The sequence below is a fragment of the Archocentrus centrarchus genome, chromosome 17 (genome assembly GCF_007364275.1).
Source record: "Archocentrus centrarchus isolate MPI-CPG fArcCen1 chromosome 17, fArcCen1, whole genome shotgun sequence".
Lineage (NCBI taxonomy): Eukaryota > Metazoa > Chordata > Actinopteri > Cichliformes > Cichlidae > Archocentrus > Archocentrus centrarchus.
The window spans coordinates 21,702,290-21,717,165 of NC_044362.1; the positions used below are offsets into that span (position 1 = coordinate 21,702,290).

At 39.0% G+C, this 14,876-nt stretch overlaps 1 protein-coding gene across 1 annotated transcript; it reads left to right on the forward strand.

Moving 5' to 3' along the window:
* Nucleotides 1-262: 262 nt before the first annotated feature.
* LOC115795982 (V-type proton ATPase 21 kDa proteolipid subunit) lies at nucleotides 263-8,567 on the forward strand. The gene is given in 9 exon segments (XM_030752148.1): nucleotides 263-494; nucleotides 497-529; nucleotides 1,341-1,389; nucleotides 3,006-3,089; nucleotides 4,243-4,320; nucleotides 4,448-4,517; nucleotides 4,676-4,727; nucleotides 6,312-6,502; nucleotides 6,616-8,567. Coding segments are annotated over 9 exon segments (633 nt in total). The 5' UTR covers nucleotides 263-445; the 3' UTR covers nucleotides 6,643-8,567.
* The last annotated feature ends 6,309 nt before the right edge of the window (nucleotides 8,568-14,876 follow it).

The window sequence follows — 14,876 nt, forward strand, 5'->3', positions numbered from 1 at the left end:
ATCTAGCGCCCGCTATGTGCACTGCAGTTAACTCTCAAACGTCGAATGCGGTCTTCCACGATAATATTTATACCTCTGTTGGCTTCCGTTTTTCTATCGGTTATACTGTATATCTAACCCTGTATTTGTGTAAGTTACAGTGTTATTTGATTAGTAAATTAAGAATAAACACTGTATTAAACGTTTGTTATAAGACGATGGTGGTTAAGTTAAAAAAAAAAAAAACCATAACCGAACGCAGCCCTCCCCCAAGTCCTGGGTCACATGCTAGTCGAGCTGGATCAGCTGACATCAACCAGCTTCTCCTTTTGATGCTCTTCCTCCTCCGTCGACTGGTAGCGCTTCGTAAAACTGCATTATATCGCTATCTCGGTTGTACTGGCATCAGATTTTAAATTTGAGCCAAGTATATCTCGCTGATTGAGCAGGTTAACCTGGCGGATAGATGCTGCTAGAGTGGATGATGAACGGACACGCCATTCTCTATACGGGGGTCACTTGGCCTTCTGGAGCACCATACTAATCGTCGGTGAGGTTTTATTTGACAGGAAAATGACTCAGAATAACAAAATAAATGAATAAAACTATGCATTTCGTATACATTTGCAGTGATTATCATGTAGTTAATCGCTGTCTTTTCGCGACTTGGTGACTTTGCTATGTTTGAGGGCTGTATATCAGGATCCGTCTAAATACTGGGATAGTTGCGGCTGTAGTCGGTAGGTTAGTTAGCAAATAGACGATTGGTTTATTAATGCACGATAGGAATGATGCACCAAAGCACAACTTCTTGTTGAATATAATAAAAACGAATTGTGTTAACATTTAACACAAACCACACGGTTTCAGCTAGGCTGTCGGCTAGCCCCGCTGTTAGCTAAGAGTAGTTAGCTTAAAGTGCTACTCTCAGCAGATATTTCCAGAGGTTGTAACGTTTGATAATAGTGGTTGCGTTTTAGTTTGATTAGCTTCAGATTTTCTGTCATTTGGAGGTATTTTGATATGCTAGGGTTGTTTTTCTTATAGTAGTTTAAGTCGTGTATTTGCGCTATGCTAACGTTAGCCGGCTAGGTGTTGGTGTGTGCAGCTGACTGACAAGCAGGAACTAAAGCGGGTTTCACGTGAGTGTGAGTGAGTGGTCACACTGAAGCTACAGCTTCTTTCCATAACTGTAGCACACAAGTGTGACTGTTTCACACGCGCTGCAGGGAACAGGTTTACTAATGCAGGAATAACCCTAACCTGTGGACGAAATGGTTTGTTAAAGCGTTATCATACACGCAAGCCGTGCAAGAACGTTTTCCACATATGCCTAAAAATTACCGTCACTGTTTCCGCAGGGATCTGCTACACTATATTTGACCTGGGATTCCGCTTTGATGTGGCGTGGTAAGTATTCTTTGCACACAGCTGCTGTCTGCAGGTAAAGAGTCATCGTTACTTAAAATCATTATTATACCTGGGGGAAAAGCTGATGAGCCATACCATGAAGCTGTGGGAAAGAGCTGTTGAAGGTAGGTTAGGTTAGGAAGGGAGGTGATGATTAGTGAGCAGCAGTATGGATTCATGTTGAGAGAGAGAGAGCACTACAGATGTGATGTTTGCTTTGAGAGTGTTGATGGGGAAGTATAGAGAAGGTCAGAAGGAGTTACTCTGTGTCTTTGTGGAGCTAGAGAAATTATATAATAGGGTGACAAGAGAGGAACTGTAGTGCTGCATGAGGGAGGCAGCATGTATGAGACCAATGAGATGGTGGTGCGGTGTACAGTAGATGGTGGTGGGATTACATCAGGAATCTGCTCTGAGGTCCTTCCTGTTTGCAGTGGTGATGGACAGGCTGACAAATGAGCTCAGGCAGGAGTCTCCACAGACTGTGTCTGCTGAAGACATTGTGATCTGTAGTGCAGGTAGGAATAGGTGGAGGACAGCCTGGAGAGGTACTCTGGAGAGATGAGGAATGAAGGTCAGTAGAAGCAAGACAGACTACGTGTGTGTGTGTGAATGGGAGATGGGTGGAAATGTGAAGCTACAAGGAGCAGAGGTAGTGAAGGTGGATGAGGTTAAATACTTGGGGTCAACTATCCATAGCAATGGACAGTGAAGAAGAAGAGTGAAGAAGTGCAGGTAGGGTGGAGTGGGTGGAGATTAGTGGCAGAGGGGATTTATGACAGAAGGGTAGCAGCAAGAGTGAAAGAAGTTTTACATGATGGTAGTGAGACCTGCTATGATGTACAATTTGGAGATGGTGGAACTGACAAAAAGACAGGAGGCAGAGCTGAAGATGTTAAGATTTTCATTGGGAGTGACTAAAATGATGATACGCTGTGGTGAGCTTTAAAGGGGGGCAGCTGAAAGAAGAAATGTAGTGATCATTTTTGAATTGATTTGACTCCCAATCCTTTGTTTTAGTTAAATGTTTTAAGTGGGCCTACCAGGAACAATACAGTACTGAGGTTTTGGGCAATAAAACTTTTCCCACATTGCACAACTGTAAGAATACAGATAGAAGCTTTGCAACATAGGCTAGTTTGTGTTGCCTGCTTCCTCTGTGACAGATTCAGTGCCCGTCTTTCCCTTTTTCTAGAGATAGTGAGGCACCAGTCTGTTTCACATGACGGATAAGAAGTATTCAAGTATATATATATATTTTTTTTTTTTTAAGATTGGAAGTAAAAGTGTCAATGAAAGTGTAAATTTGTTTTATAACTTATTTTTACCATTAGTGTAATACTAGCTAATGATTCCCTTGAGATGAAAGAAAATACTCAGTATGCAGCCAGTATATTTATGCTGTAAGTGGGCTGTGAGCCATAGAGACATTTATATTGTTTTTGGATCTGTCTGGGGTGAGTGCTGATGAAAGGTTTGAATTGAAAACAGGTTATTCAAGAGTGTCTTTTTAAAAAAAAAAAAAAAAAAAAAGGTATTTCAAACATTGGATGTTTCTTACAAAGTCGACTCTGTATGAGCTGTACTTAACTATACTTTATATATTTTACTCACAGGTTCCTGACCGAGACTTCTCCTTTCATGTGGGCCAATCTGGGCATTGGCTTGGCTATATCTTTGTCTGTGGTGGGAGCTGCCTGGTGAGTAACACTGCTTCAAGTTCATACTACTGCCCATCAAATCTGTGAAATAATAAAAGGCAGAAAATTGGGGGGAAAGAAAAATATAAAATGCACACACAGAAGCTGCACTAAAAGGACTTCTATTTATACAGGTCTTTCTAGTATCACTGCTTTTACACTACAAACCACATTCATCCATTTAAGCTGAGCTTTATTCTTTCTATGCACTTTAAGTAGCTTTATCTCTCTCACACACACACACACACACACACACACACACACACACACACACACACACTGAAATGTCAGTGGATTCATTGGGGTGGTTTGGGGTTCATTATCTTGACCAAGAACAATTCAGCAAGTGGACTAGAAGCGTCTGGGATCGAACCACAGGTCTTCTGATTTGTGGGCAGCCAGAGAGCTCTAGTTGTATTCCTTTACAGATTCAGCTGCAGATAGAAGCCTGCTCCAGCCAGTGGTCTGTGGGACATGGAAAAAAAATCAGCTGCATGCTGCTCACAAAGCTGCTGATTTGTTCAAGTGTTGTGGTTCATCAGGGACTGAACTTATTGTATCTACGCTGATCTTCAGTCTGATCCACAGGTTGCTGGATTACAATGACTTCTGTATTTGCTTAAGTGATTAGCACACTGAATAACTGATATCTCTTTTCTGCATGAGATTATTATACACATTTCTTGCTCTTGCAATCTTCCTGCCATTTAAAACTATTGAGAAATACGTTGTCATTTGTTTCCCACACAACCTACGAGTCTCTGGGCTGGCTGTTTATTTACTCTTATACTTGGATCTGTGTTCAGCTGATTTGTTTTCATTTAATTAATCCCATTTTATTGTTTAGTTTTTTTAACCCATTAAGTTCATTAAATAAAAAATGTGTTGCGACTGTGTGTTGAAATGGATCATTTTTATCGTGTTTTTGGATCATTACAAGTCTTAAATGCATTGAAAACTATTTGGATCACAAGAGATGTGTATTTATACTACGTGTAAATGGGTCATTTTTAGAGTGAAGCTGAATAGTAGTAGTCATTTAACTTGTGCTGTGTGGTGATGCTTCTCCTGCTTCCATTTATATCAATTGTTGGCTCTCTGTAACATTAAAATGTTTTTGTAAATGATTTTTTTGCTTTTATTTGTTTCCCAGGGGGATCTACGTCACTGGGTCTAGCATTATTGGTGGTGGTGTCAAGGCTCCACGAATCAAAACCAAAAATTTGGTTAGGTAAGCTCAGTCAAAGACAGCGATCATCTGTTTTACCTAGCACCACTAACCTCCATTTAGTACTATAGGTCTGCAGAGTTTTGCAGAGAATTAGTGACCCTTTTTCACTCTGTTCCTCCCTCTATAGCATTATCTTCTGTGAAGCTGTTGCAATTTATGGCATCATCATGGCTATTGTCATCAGCAATATGGCTGAGGTAAGTAAAAACTTTAACTTGTAAATAATGCAAGGAAGGCCGCACAGAGAAGAGCACAGCCTTAAAATTAAGCTGCATTTATAAGGGACAAAAACAAGTGAAACATGATTCTAGACCTCAGAACAATTATTCTAAAAATGATTTATTTTATCTTACAGAACTTCACCGGAAAAACTCCTGACACTATCGGGGGGCGAAACTACCAAGCTGGTAAGAAAACAGACTTAAAACTCCTGAATGCAAGACATAAAGGAAAATCCCAGCTTTAATACCAGGGGGTTTACAAAAAAAATTGCATTAACTGTTTGGGAATTACAACCATGTTTATATTTATTTCCCCAAAATCAATTCACAATTCTCTGACAAGCAGTTTCCTGGCCAGGTGTGGCCTGGTCCCGTCTTATATCATGACAGATCAAGAAGATAAAATATCCAGAGTTGATTCCATTGTTGACCTTGCATTTGGTAGCTACATACTGGAACAACAAAAGAAACATCAGAAAGATAGTAAAAACTTCAAGAGTGGCCAAATCAATCTGGTACATTCTTCAAAACAATTAATGCACTGACCAGCTGAGCAACACCAAAGGCCTGGAAGACCACAGAAGACAGAATTGTATCCACGGTTAAGAAAAACAGCTTCACAACATGTGACAAAGTTGAAAACACAATTGAGGAGGAAGGCATACCAGTGTCAAAGTCTACAATCAAGAGACCATTCATGAATATACAGAGGGTTTACAACAAGGTACAAGATCAGGAAGGCCCGAAAACATCTGAAAGAGCCTGTACAGTTCTGAAAAAAAATCTTTGTACAGATGAAACTAAGATGAAGAGAAAGTATAGAGAAAGAGAGAACAGTTCATGATCCAAAGCAATACTACATTATCTGTCAAACATGGTGGAGGCGATTGTGCAGCATGGGCTTGTGCCAGTGTAACCGGGCCTCTATGGTTTATTGATGATCTGACTGCTGATAGAAGTATCAGGCTGAACTGTGAAGTGTACAGGGTGATGCGATACTGCTCAGATTCAGTCAAGTCCTGCAGAACTGATTGGACAGTGCTTCACAGTGCAAGTGGATAATGACCCAAAGCATACTGCAAAAGCAACCCAAGAGTTTCTCAGGGCATAGAATTTAGATATTGTTCAATGGCCAATTCAGTCTCCTCATTTCAACCCAGTAGAGCATGCTTTATAGTTATTAAATACAAAACTGAATGCAGAGAGACCCACAAAGAAGCAGCAACTGAAGGTGGCTGCCTGGAAGCTTGGAAGCGCATGTCAAGGGAGGAAATACAGCATTTGGTAATGTCCATGGGTTCTAGCCTCTGGGGAAACATTCCCTGTAAAGCAGTTTCATCCAAGTCTTTAAAAAAAATCCTTATATTTAAAATTATATTAGTTAGTCCCATTAATTTTGAGCTTCTGAAAATGGGGGACTGTGTCAAAATGGGTAATGGGAAATTTATGTGAATTAAAGCTGAAAGTTTGCACTTCAGTCACATATTGCTCATTTTTTTTAAATTCTCTGTAGTGGTGTACAGAGGCAAAATAATTTTAAAAATGTTGCTTTGTCCAAAAACTTATGGATCTAACTGTGAGCTTGATTCTTTAGTCCTGGTTGCCAACAATAAAGAAAAAAAAAAAGTTTGCTTCATTCTTCAAAGTTAGCTATGAGATTGATTACCTTAAACTCTTCCCGAATCAAACAGGGAGCATGATTCTTGTAGATGATTGCACTGTGAGTTAGTCCTGATGATCTCTCACTCATTTTGTTTTCCGTCCGATCAGGTTACTCCATGTTTGGAGCTGGTCTGACTGTGGGCTTTTCCAACCTTTTCTGTGGCATCTGTGTCGGCATCGTGGGTAGCGGAGCCGCTTTGGCAGACGCCCAGAACCCCAGCCTCTTCGTGAAGATCCTCATTGTTGAAATCTTTGGCAGTGCGATCGGCCTGTTCGGCGTCATTGTAGCTATTCTGCAGGTGAATGAGGCAGACAGCTGTTACTTTCACAAAAGTCCAGTTTTTGTTGCAGAGACTTTAAAGTTGACTTTTTACTCTAAACGTTATAATTACTGATTTGTGTTTCTCCTCAGACGTCGAAAGTAAAGATGGGTGACTAGAAGATGAATTCAGATGCTGAGAAGAGAGCGAGACACTGCTGGAACAGAAAAAGATCGAATATTGTGTAAATACATCGTAAATTATTTAAATGTCTCTATTTGCCTGGTATTGTTTTTAACCATCATTCATACAAGAGTTGGTACATCCATACCCTGTTCTTATGTCTTAAGGGAAGGATGAATATTGAATAAGAAAACTGGGGAAAAAAAGTTGAGTCTGTGTTTTTCTTGTGCATTTCATACCTCCCTTTTTATCATTACATGATGTAAGTGAGTAAACTCTGTGATGATTTAGCTTGATGAGCAGCAGAAGAAAACGGGGCAGTCTTGAGAGCCTCTGCATTGACAGATTCAGGAGAGGTTTACATCGATGACTTGGTTTGAGTGCATCATTTTTATCGGACCACTCTTGTTGAATGGTAGTTAAAAATTTACACTGGAGTATTTGAAAATATGTGTGTGTGCGTGTGTGTGTGTGTATGCTGGACATGTGATCTTTTTTCCTGTGAAGCATGAGGCTGTTTATCGTTGTGTTTGTAGCCTGGTCTGTCAGATGGGTTTCTTCTTTTTTTTTTTTAAAATCTGTTCTTTGCTGATAGGCTAATGGTCCTAATCCACACAGTGGCCCAGATACAGTGATGGAGAATTTATGAAGTTTAAAAAATTGATTACTTAACTGAAATAATCAGTAAAGCCAGGGGTAGGTTGCATGTTCTTTGGGAGGTCAAATGGGGTTTAATCAAATATTAATTTCCTTCACTCTTGAAAGTGTCATGTTGAGCCTCATGGATGTGCCATCCATAATACAAAATTTTGGGTCATCTCAAAATTTTGACTTAGTTTGAATCAGTAAGTCGAAATTGCCTAACTTGAAATTTTTATATAACTTTCGAATTAGCTCTGCCTGGCAACAAGCTTCCACAAAAATGGCCTTCATGAAAGCTGGAATATTAAAATTGCTTGAAAAATTAATATGCTAGTCAGTTACTAGAAAAGAAAACAAAATGTTACCACCATTAATATCAGGTATTTTCTCCTTTTCCTGTAGCATTACTGTCATTTTTCGAGGGTCCAAACCAACCTCCAGAACTTTACTGCTCCATAATTTTAAAATCCAAATTTTACACACAGCTCTTCTACGTAGCTTCATATGATCTTTTTTTTTATCAAAATTCAGCTTTTGAATATGCTCAGTCGGCTGTCTTGAGTTGCAGTGTTAACTTCACATTTATGTTCAACATTCCTTAAAGTTCCATTCATTTATGTTTTAAAACTGAATTGCCTGAGTAAAAGTTGAAAAGTAGCGTTTCAGGTGGTGTTAATTTAAGAATCTGGGCGTAACTGATTTTCTGCACTGCCAGTAGAATAAAATTTAGGTGGGTGTGAAAAGCAAAAAAAGTCCTTTAATATTGCAAATTATAATCTAATGTGTAATGGTGGCGTGTGTGTGTATACACATATCTGGAAAATTTCTGTTTTTGATCATTCCACAGATGTGACAGACCACGGTTTATTGTGAATAGTCTTTTTTTTAATTTTTTTTTTTTTTTTTTTTTCCCTTGTAATTTTCCCTCCACTTACTCGAGTGTGAACAGTGAAGTAAACCTGGCCTCACAAAAGTGACGGAGCAGTGAGATCATCTTTGTTTTCATGAACAATAATCAAATGTGACGCCAGCCTCTGGAGAACCAGGCTGTGTACCAAACCCCGGGCTTTCAGTAGATGGTACTGTGTGTACATTATGTTGACGTGATGGTGACATGGAAAACAGCTCAGTTTTTTTTTGACATTGTGTATAATGAAAATAAAATCAGAGTTTTGTTTCTGCCTTCATAAATGTCCATGAGGAAAATAAAATGGTTCAAGATGTCTGGTTGTTTTTCTGTGTGTTTGATTGTCTTTGTCTAATAAATGTGGCGCATGATCACTCGGGCCACTAAAGGCCGTTTTTATTCTTTGCAGTTTGTATTTGCTTCCACTAGATGGCTCTGAAATCCGCAACATCTGCCTTGATGCTGCTGATCACTGGAAACGTTTCCGTTTGTGCTGTGGAAGCACAAAGTCTTAAAATGTTTTGGTCACAATAAAGGCCTTAATCTTGCTGTGTAATATACTGTCCTGTTTTAAACCGCTAAGACCCTTAAAACCAGTTTACTAACCTCTAAAATGTGCCGATCAACGTTTAGGGCAAACTATGAGTTCAATTTACAGTTACAGTTTTTCTGGTAACCATATTTTTTATTTCATCAATTATTGACAGAACTATATTTGTGATTTATTTTGAGTAAAAATATGAGGCCATGTGATCAACTATGTCTGAACCCACAATGTAAGTGTCAACAAGGAGCAAAGTACCAAATACCACAAAAACAAAACAAAAAAACATTGAAACTTTGGATATATGGAGTTAAACTAAATCTTGTAAGAGGTCTAGATTAAACAAAAACAAGTGGGCATGGTTGGTTTGTTTTTTGTATGTAATTGTCTGGTCTTTAAAAACATTTTATTTTCTTCAGTTTAAAGCTTGAATAACATTTTCCAATATTTAGACTATAATACCAAACCTACAGAATATGGGTTAGAAAAAAACAAACATTTTTTAAAGTAAATTTAAGGTAGAATTTAAGCTGGAGTTGTTTTTTCTCTTTAAATTTAGATTCTTATTTTGTGCTTAATTTTTTCTTTCAGTCACATCTGTTCAAAATCTTGCAGTATATTATTTTGTTAACTGTAGTATAACGAGTAGTAAATAATAATTATAATACTACTACTACTACTACTAATAATAATAATGGGGGTTGTGAAATTACCACCTCGCCTTGTATCGCAACAGAATAAAAAGCGAAGGAAAACCTGGAGCGCGCAGGCTTCCGTAGGCAGCAGGAGGAAAGGGACCTGCTTGCTGCCACATCCTGAGAGCATCCTTTCTCTGCTTTCTTAACATCATCATCAAAACACAGCGGGATGACGGGAAATCATGAGCAGAGCATCTCTGTTCTCCCCGGGTTTGCGGTAGAATATCGTCATGGGCTGCGCTAGCCGCTGGCTTAACGCTACAACTATGAGGCTTTTTCCCTGATGAAGAGCAGACATAATAGCCTGTCTGTGGGAAAACAGTGTAGTTATCCCGAGCAGAGTCGAGCTGAGCTGAGCTTCTAGCTTTTTGTATGTGTGTGTGTGTGTGTTTTTCCAGATTCTTCAAACTAAACGCTTATTGAGAGTTTTTATTTTTCATTAGATTTTCTTTTTTCATCCTCGGATGATGTGAATACAGTTAGTGGTGCTTCAGCAGAGGAGATGCACAGATACAAGTATCCGCCTGACAACATCAAGGTAGGTGCTTCTGGGATGCATTGTTTCATTAAGCGTCGTACACACGCTTTTTCCTTTGTTGCCGTTTGCACACTTATTCCGCCATCCTGCAGCTTTCAGCATTCCATTGACTTTTTCGGGGGTATTTTGGAAATACGCTCGCAATGCAATGCCCCTTACCCCTCTTTTGTTATCATGCACATTCCCACAAACCAGAAGCATCTTTACTAAACCCGCCATACTAGGCTTCACTGAGCCTCCCATCACTGATCTTCTACAGTAAATGAACCATCTCGGCATACAGGCTGCATTTCGGTTTAGTTGGATGGGCTCTGGAGCTCTAAAAAGCCACTCAGAAAGTGCAATTTTGCAGAATTGCTGGTACTGTTGTAATAACATCTCGTGTCTGATAGTTCAGAGAGCACCGCCAGCGTTACACTAGGGGAATGTGAGTGATGAAGAGGAGGAGGGGGCGCCTTCATAGCCTAACCAGGCGTTTTACACAGAAGCACTGGACCTAGATTGTAATCCGGTCTGACATCTCTCTCATGTATGACACAGTGTCTCTTTAGTGCTGCTGTTATAGAGCCTAGACTAGCCAATTATGTACAAATACTGGAACTACAGTATTTGTACTTTTTAGTACTTGTTTTAATACTGTATGTTTAGACTTAGAAGTTTTTTTTTCTTTATCATGCTCAGTTTAGTGTGAAAGTAATGCCCATACTTGAATTTAGAGGTACAGTTCAGAAGATTTTCATGACTATTTTCACTAATTAATCTGCCAATTATTATTAATGGATAAATAACTCCATAAGATGTCAGAACAAAGTTAGATTTGTCCATCGTGATTTCTTCAAGCCTGAACTGTTACATAATAAACATTAAGTCTACTGAATAAATAATTCACAAATATTTTATGTTGCATATTTTAAAAGAAAGCTTCCTTTTGCTTCATGCCTCATTTTGATCATGTCAGGCAGTCAGTGTCCGTGAATCTTATTTTGGAGAAGAACTCGTGTGTAGACTAGTATTACTGATGATTAGCTTCCATTCAGAGCCACATTTAATTGTAGGCATTCATTATTTTATTGATTTGAGTTTTAAGCAGTTCTTTCTTGCTTTTTGGTTGAGCCACTTTTGTGAAAGCATCTCTTGGCGCTCGGTGTAAGCCTGCGACTTCACTCAAGGTTTGTCTGATAGCAGAGAGGTGGCTGTGGCAGTGGGAAGTTTAATTACATTGTACAGGGTTTTCTCTATGGACAGATGGAATGATCTGGAACCAAAAGGTACAGGGGGCTGGGGAACACAGAGGACAGAGCATTTATAATAAGTTATGAATATGAAGATAAAAACAGCAGAGTAGTTATTTAGAAAAAAAAAATCTATAACATTAATCAGCAAGGCAGGCTTCTTTTTACTCCTAAAATATGAACAACTGGAGAATCTTTTTTTTGTAGTTGGTATCTCTACTGTGCACACTGACAAACACATGCACACACACAAAGAGTGTTGTGATTTTAGTCAGCAATGGCACAGCATTTAGCTCTCTAGCACCGTGCCACGCAGGAGTCAGAAAGAACAAGGAGGCCGGGTCCAACATGAGGTCATTTTCTATCACTTTCTGAGCCACAGTTTTACAAGGCTGATAAATGAAAGTGAATTTATCATCACAAAGTAGGTAGCACACATAATAAGCAAATTGCCTGATATCAGAGAAGTCAACCTTTCATACTCTGAGTGTCTTGAACCAGGCACACACAAAATAAAATACTAAACTATACCTGTATGTGTGTTGACTCAGCATAAATCATATTAAGCGGCAAAATAAGCAATAATAATTATTTGCGAGCATTACTGCCTGAGAGTCTCGTTTTATTCAACTGCATGCTGACATGTTACTTGCTGCCTGATTTTGGTGAATTCCTTTTTACATAAATAGACGTTTCTTTGATAAACTGATGCAGAAACAAAGGTGCATAAAATTCACCCCCAGTGCGTGAGTGTAAATGAAGTGTGTGATGCTCAGACCTGCCAACTTTTGTCAGCCCCAGTTAGTCATCATAAGTGGACATCAGTTGAAAAGGTAAAATGGAATTCAGTCATAGCATTTGCTTGATATTTTAGAATTTTTAAAACTATTTTTTATGGTTCCACTAACTCTTTAGAGCTCTTTTTATATGTGTAATAATTGCTAATGAGAACAATGATAAGTTAATGGTCACAACTTATGTCTAAATAATTTTTTTAATTAAAAAAAACATGCATGATGCATAGACTCACTGGGCTGAAACCCTTCATGATTGTTTGAAGTGTCAGGTCACAGATGTCAACCATATGCATTCAGTCTAAATAGGTCATATGCTGTAGATCTATGTAGGTGATCTGATTTGATTGTGTAACTGTTTCAGGAGCCCACAGTAACATTTACTTAAATCTCAAGCTGCTCTGCTGTTTCACACTCTTGCTCGATTTCTTATTTTATATATAAAATGCATTTTTCTTTTCAGTCAAGGGGCTCCTGTTAGCTTCGCTGACTGCAGTATGTTGCATCACTGTTACAGTGCTTGGATCAGCCTTGTGTAAACACTGTGGTCCGGCCCTCCACAGTCATTTTTTTATATGTTCTGTCCTGCATAGAGGAATTTGCGTCTGTTTCCAGGAACGGAGAATAAGCAGGTTATGCCGCCACAGATAAACTTAATCCTAACGGTCCCTTATAAAAACTCCACAATATGAAACAGTGCAGAGCGAATCGCACGTTTCACGTTGGTAACCTCTGGTTCACTCGTCATCTTTGCATTTCTGATTCTGATGGCCGGTAACAGTGGCTGCTGCTGCTGATTAGTTCTTCTGATCGCTCTTTCATGTTGGGATTTGTTGTCATGGGAACTAATCGGGCCATTCCAGAGTTGCCGAGGGGGAGAGTTCAGATTGTGTTCTTGTGTGTGAGCGTGTGTGTAGAGTCTTTTGTGGTCTATTTTTGCTCATTTTTTTCTTTAGGGTCTGAAGTAAAGGTTAATTCATTATTAAGTATTATATTCAGTTAAATTCTGTCTGTAAGGACAGTGCTGTTTACGCGAGTGTCCCTGTGGACTAAGGGGGTGTTAAAATGCCAAACATTAACTCACAGTGTCCTCAATTTCAAATCTGATCGACCATAATTTTTTCTGGATAGTTTCCTGTATGTGTCCACTATTGCCATTTTATAAAAGGCACAAATTGCCCTGTATAACCATGGTGGGGGGGCAGTAATGAACACTTTGACATTTTGGGGAAGTGCTTGGATGGTTGCTCAGCAGCCTCACTGCAAAAACGCTCGTGGGCCAAAAAATAATTCTGCAAATAGAAATTAGCAAAGAAATCTTTGTGTAAATTAAACAAATCAAAAATAGTTGAAAAATATAGAGATTTAAATGATTTTGAATATTTACTCTGAATTTTTTTTCTCTTCTACCCACAGTGAGTTTACACACATAGTGCCCACATAGCAGCAGGTGCATTAAGGTCTAACCCACAGGTGCTCTCCAATGACTTTGTGGTACATGAAGGTGACCTCTTGTCAGTTCTGTGTGCTAACAAAAAAAAAAACAATAAAGTTTCCTTGTGCTGGGATGCACTGCTTGCACTTTTGAGTCCAGTTAAATCAAACTCCTCTTTGTTTTCCCCCTTGGTGTGATTTGTTTGTGCAGATGTGAACATAATAATCCACACTCGGGTGTGGACCAAAACAACAGCACCGAAACCCTTTGGAGAAAATGGTCTTAGCCCAGTTTGCTTTGCATTTGGGGATATAGCAGAGTACTGTAGATGTGCGGAGTACACAAACTGCAACATACAGTTTTGCCTGAAGTACATCCTCCAATGTCCATACTAGTCCAGAACACAACACCTTCCTCTTCCTCTTCCTCTTCCTTTTGTTGCTTATCTGGCCGATAAGCAGACTGAACACTCTCAAGTTTGTAGTGACACGTTTTGTTTTGCTACGAGTTAACTTGTAGTTTTCTCCATGTGAAAAGAAACCAAACCACAGGAACAAGCTACAAGTTTACAAACTTATCAGCTGACTCGGACCAGAATAAATGAACTATAGGTGTGAAAAAGCCTTGAGGATTCCAGAACTGCACTTTTCTAAACTTCCAAACCCAAAAACGAATGTGTCATAGAGAAAGAATACAGGCCAAATGTGAATTTGTGTGCAACTTATTAGAGTTATAGTGAAAATCAGGAAGCTGCAACTGACATCATGTTTGCTTTAGCTCACTACAGCAGTTTCCTAACACGTAGCCAACATTAGCTTTCCAAAGGCTAACTAAACAGAGGTTCTAAAATAATCCTCTGACATGTCAAAATCTAAAGTTTTTAGCCACCTAAAGGAATTTGTATAGAATTGAACAATTTCACTTGCATGGTGTGGTGCTGTCTGTTTACTCAGATGAGGGGTGTATTTTCAGCATATGATGCACTGTATGCTGTTTTCCCAGAGCCACACCTCTTCTCTCTGTTTGGTGTTTTAAAGACAGCAAGTGCAAAAGTTCCTGTTTGACTGTATGATATGTGACTATGTATCAGGGTTGTTCTGATGGGCTATGATCTCTATTGTCAGAGGGCTTTTTTGTTCAGTTTGTTTTCCCATTATTGTTGTTATCAGAGTTATGTTAAATTTCATTTGCCTGGCTATAGTTTCTTGTGACACAGACAAGTGTGCCCAGAGGTTCATCCTCTTACCTCAGTCCTCTGTAGTGAATGTGTGTGTGTGTGTGGGGAGCATGCATCATTTCAAAATGTGGGAAAAAAACCAACCAAAAAACAGAAGGATGCTACTTCCTTCTGTTGGCTTGATTTTAAATTAGAGCTTAATGTAATTCTGTGTTTGCAGAGATGCAAGATTATCTCTTCTCTCTTCTCCTTAACATTCTGTG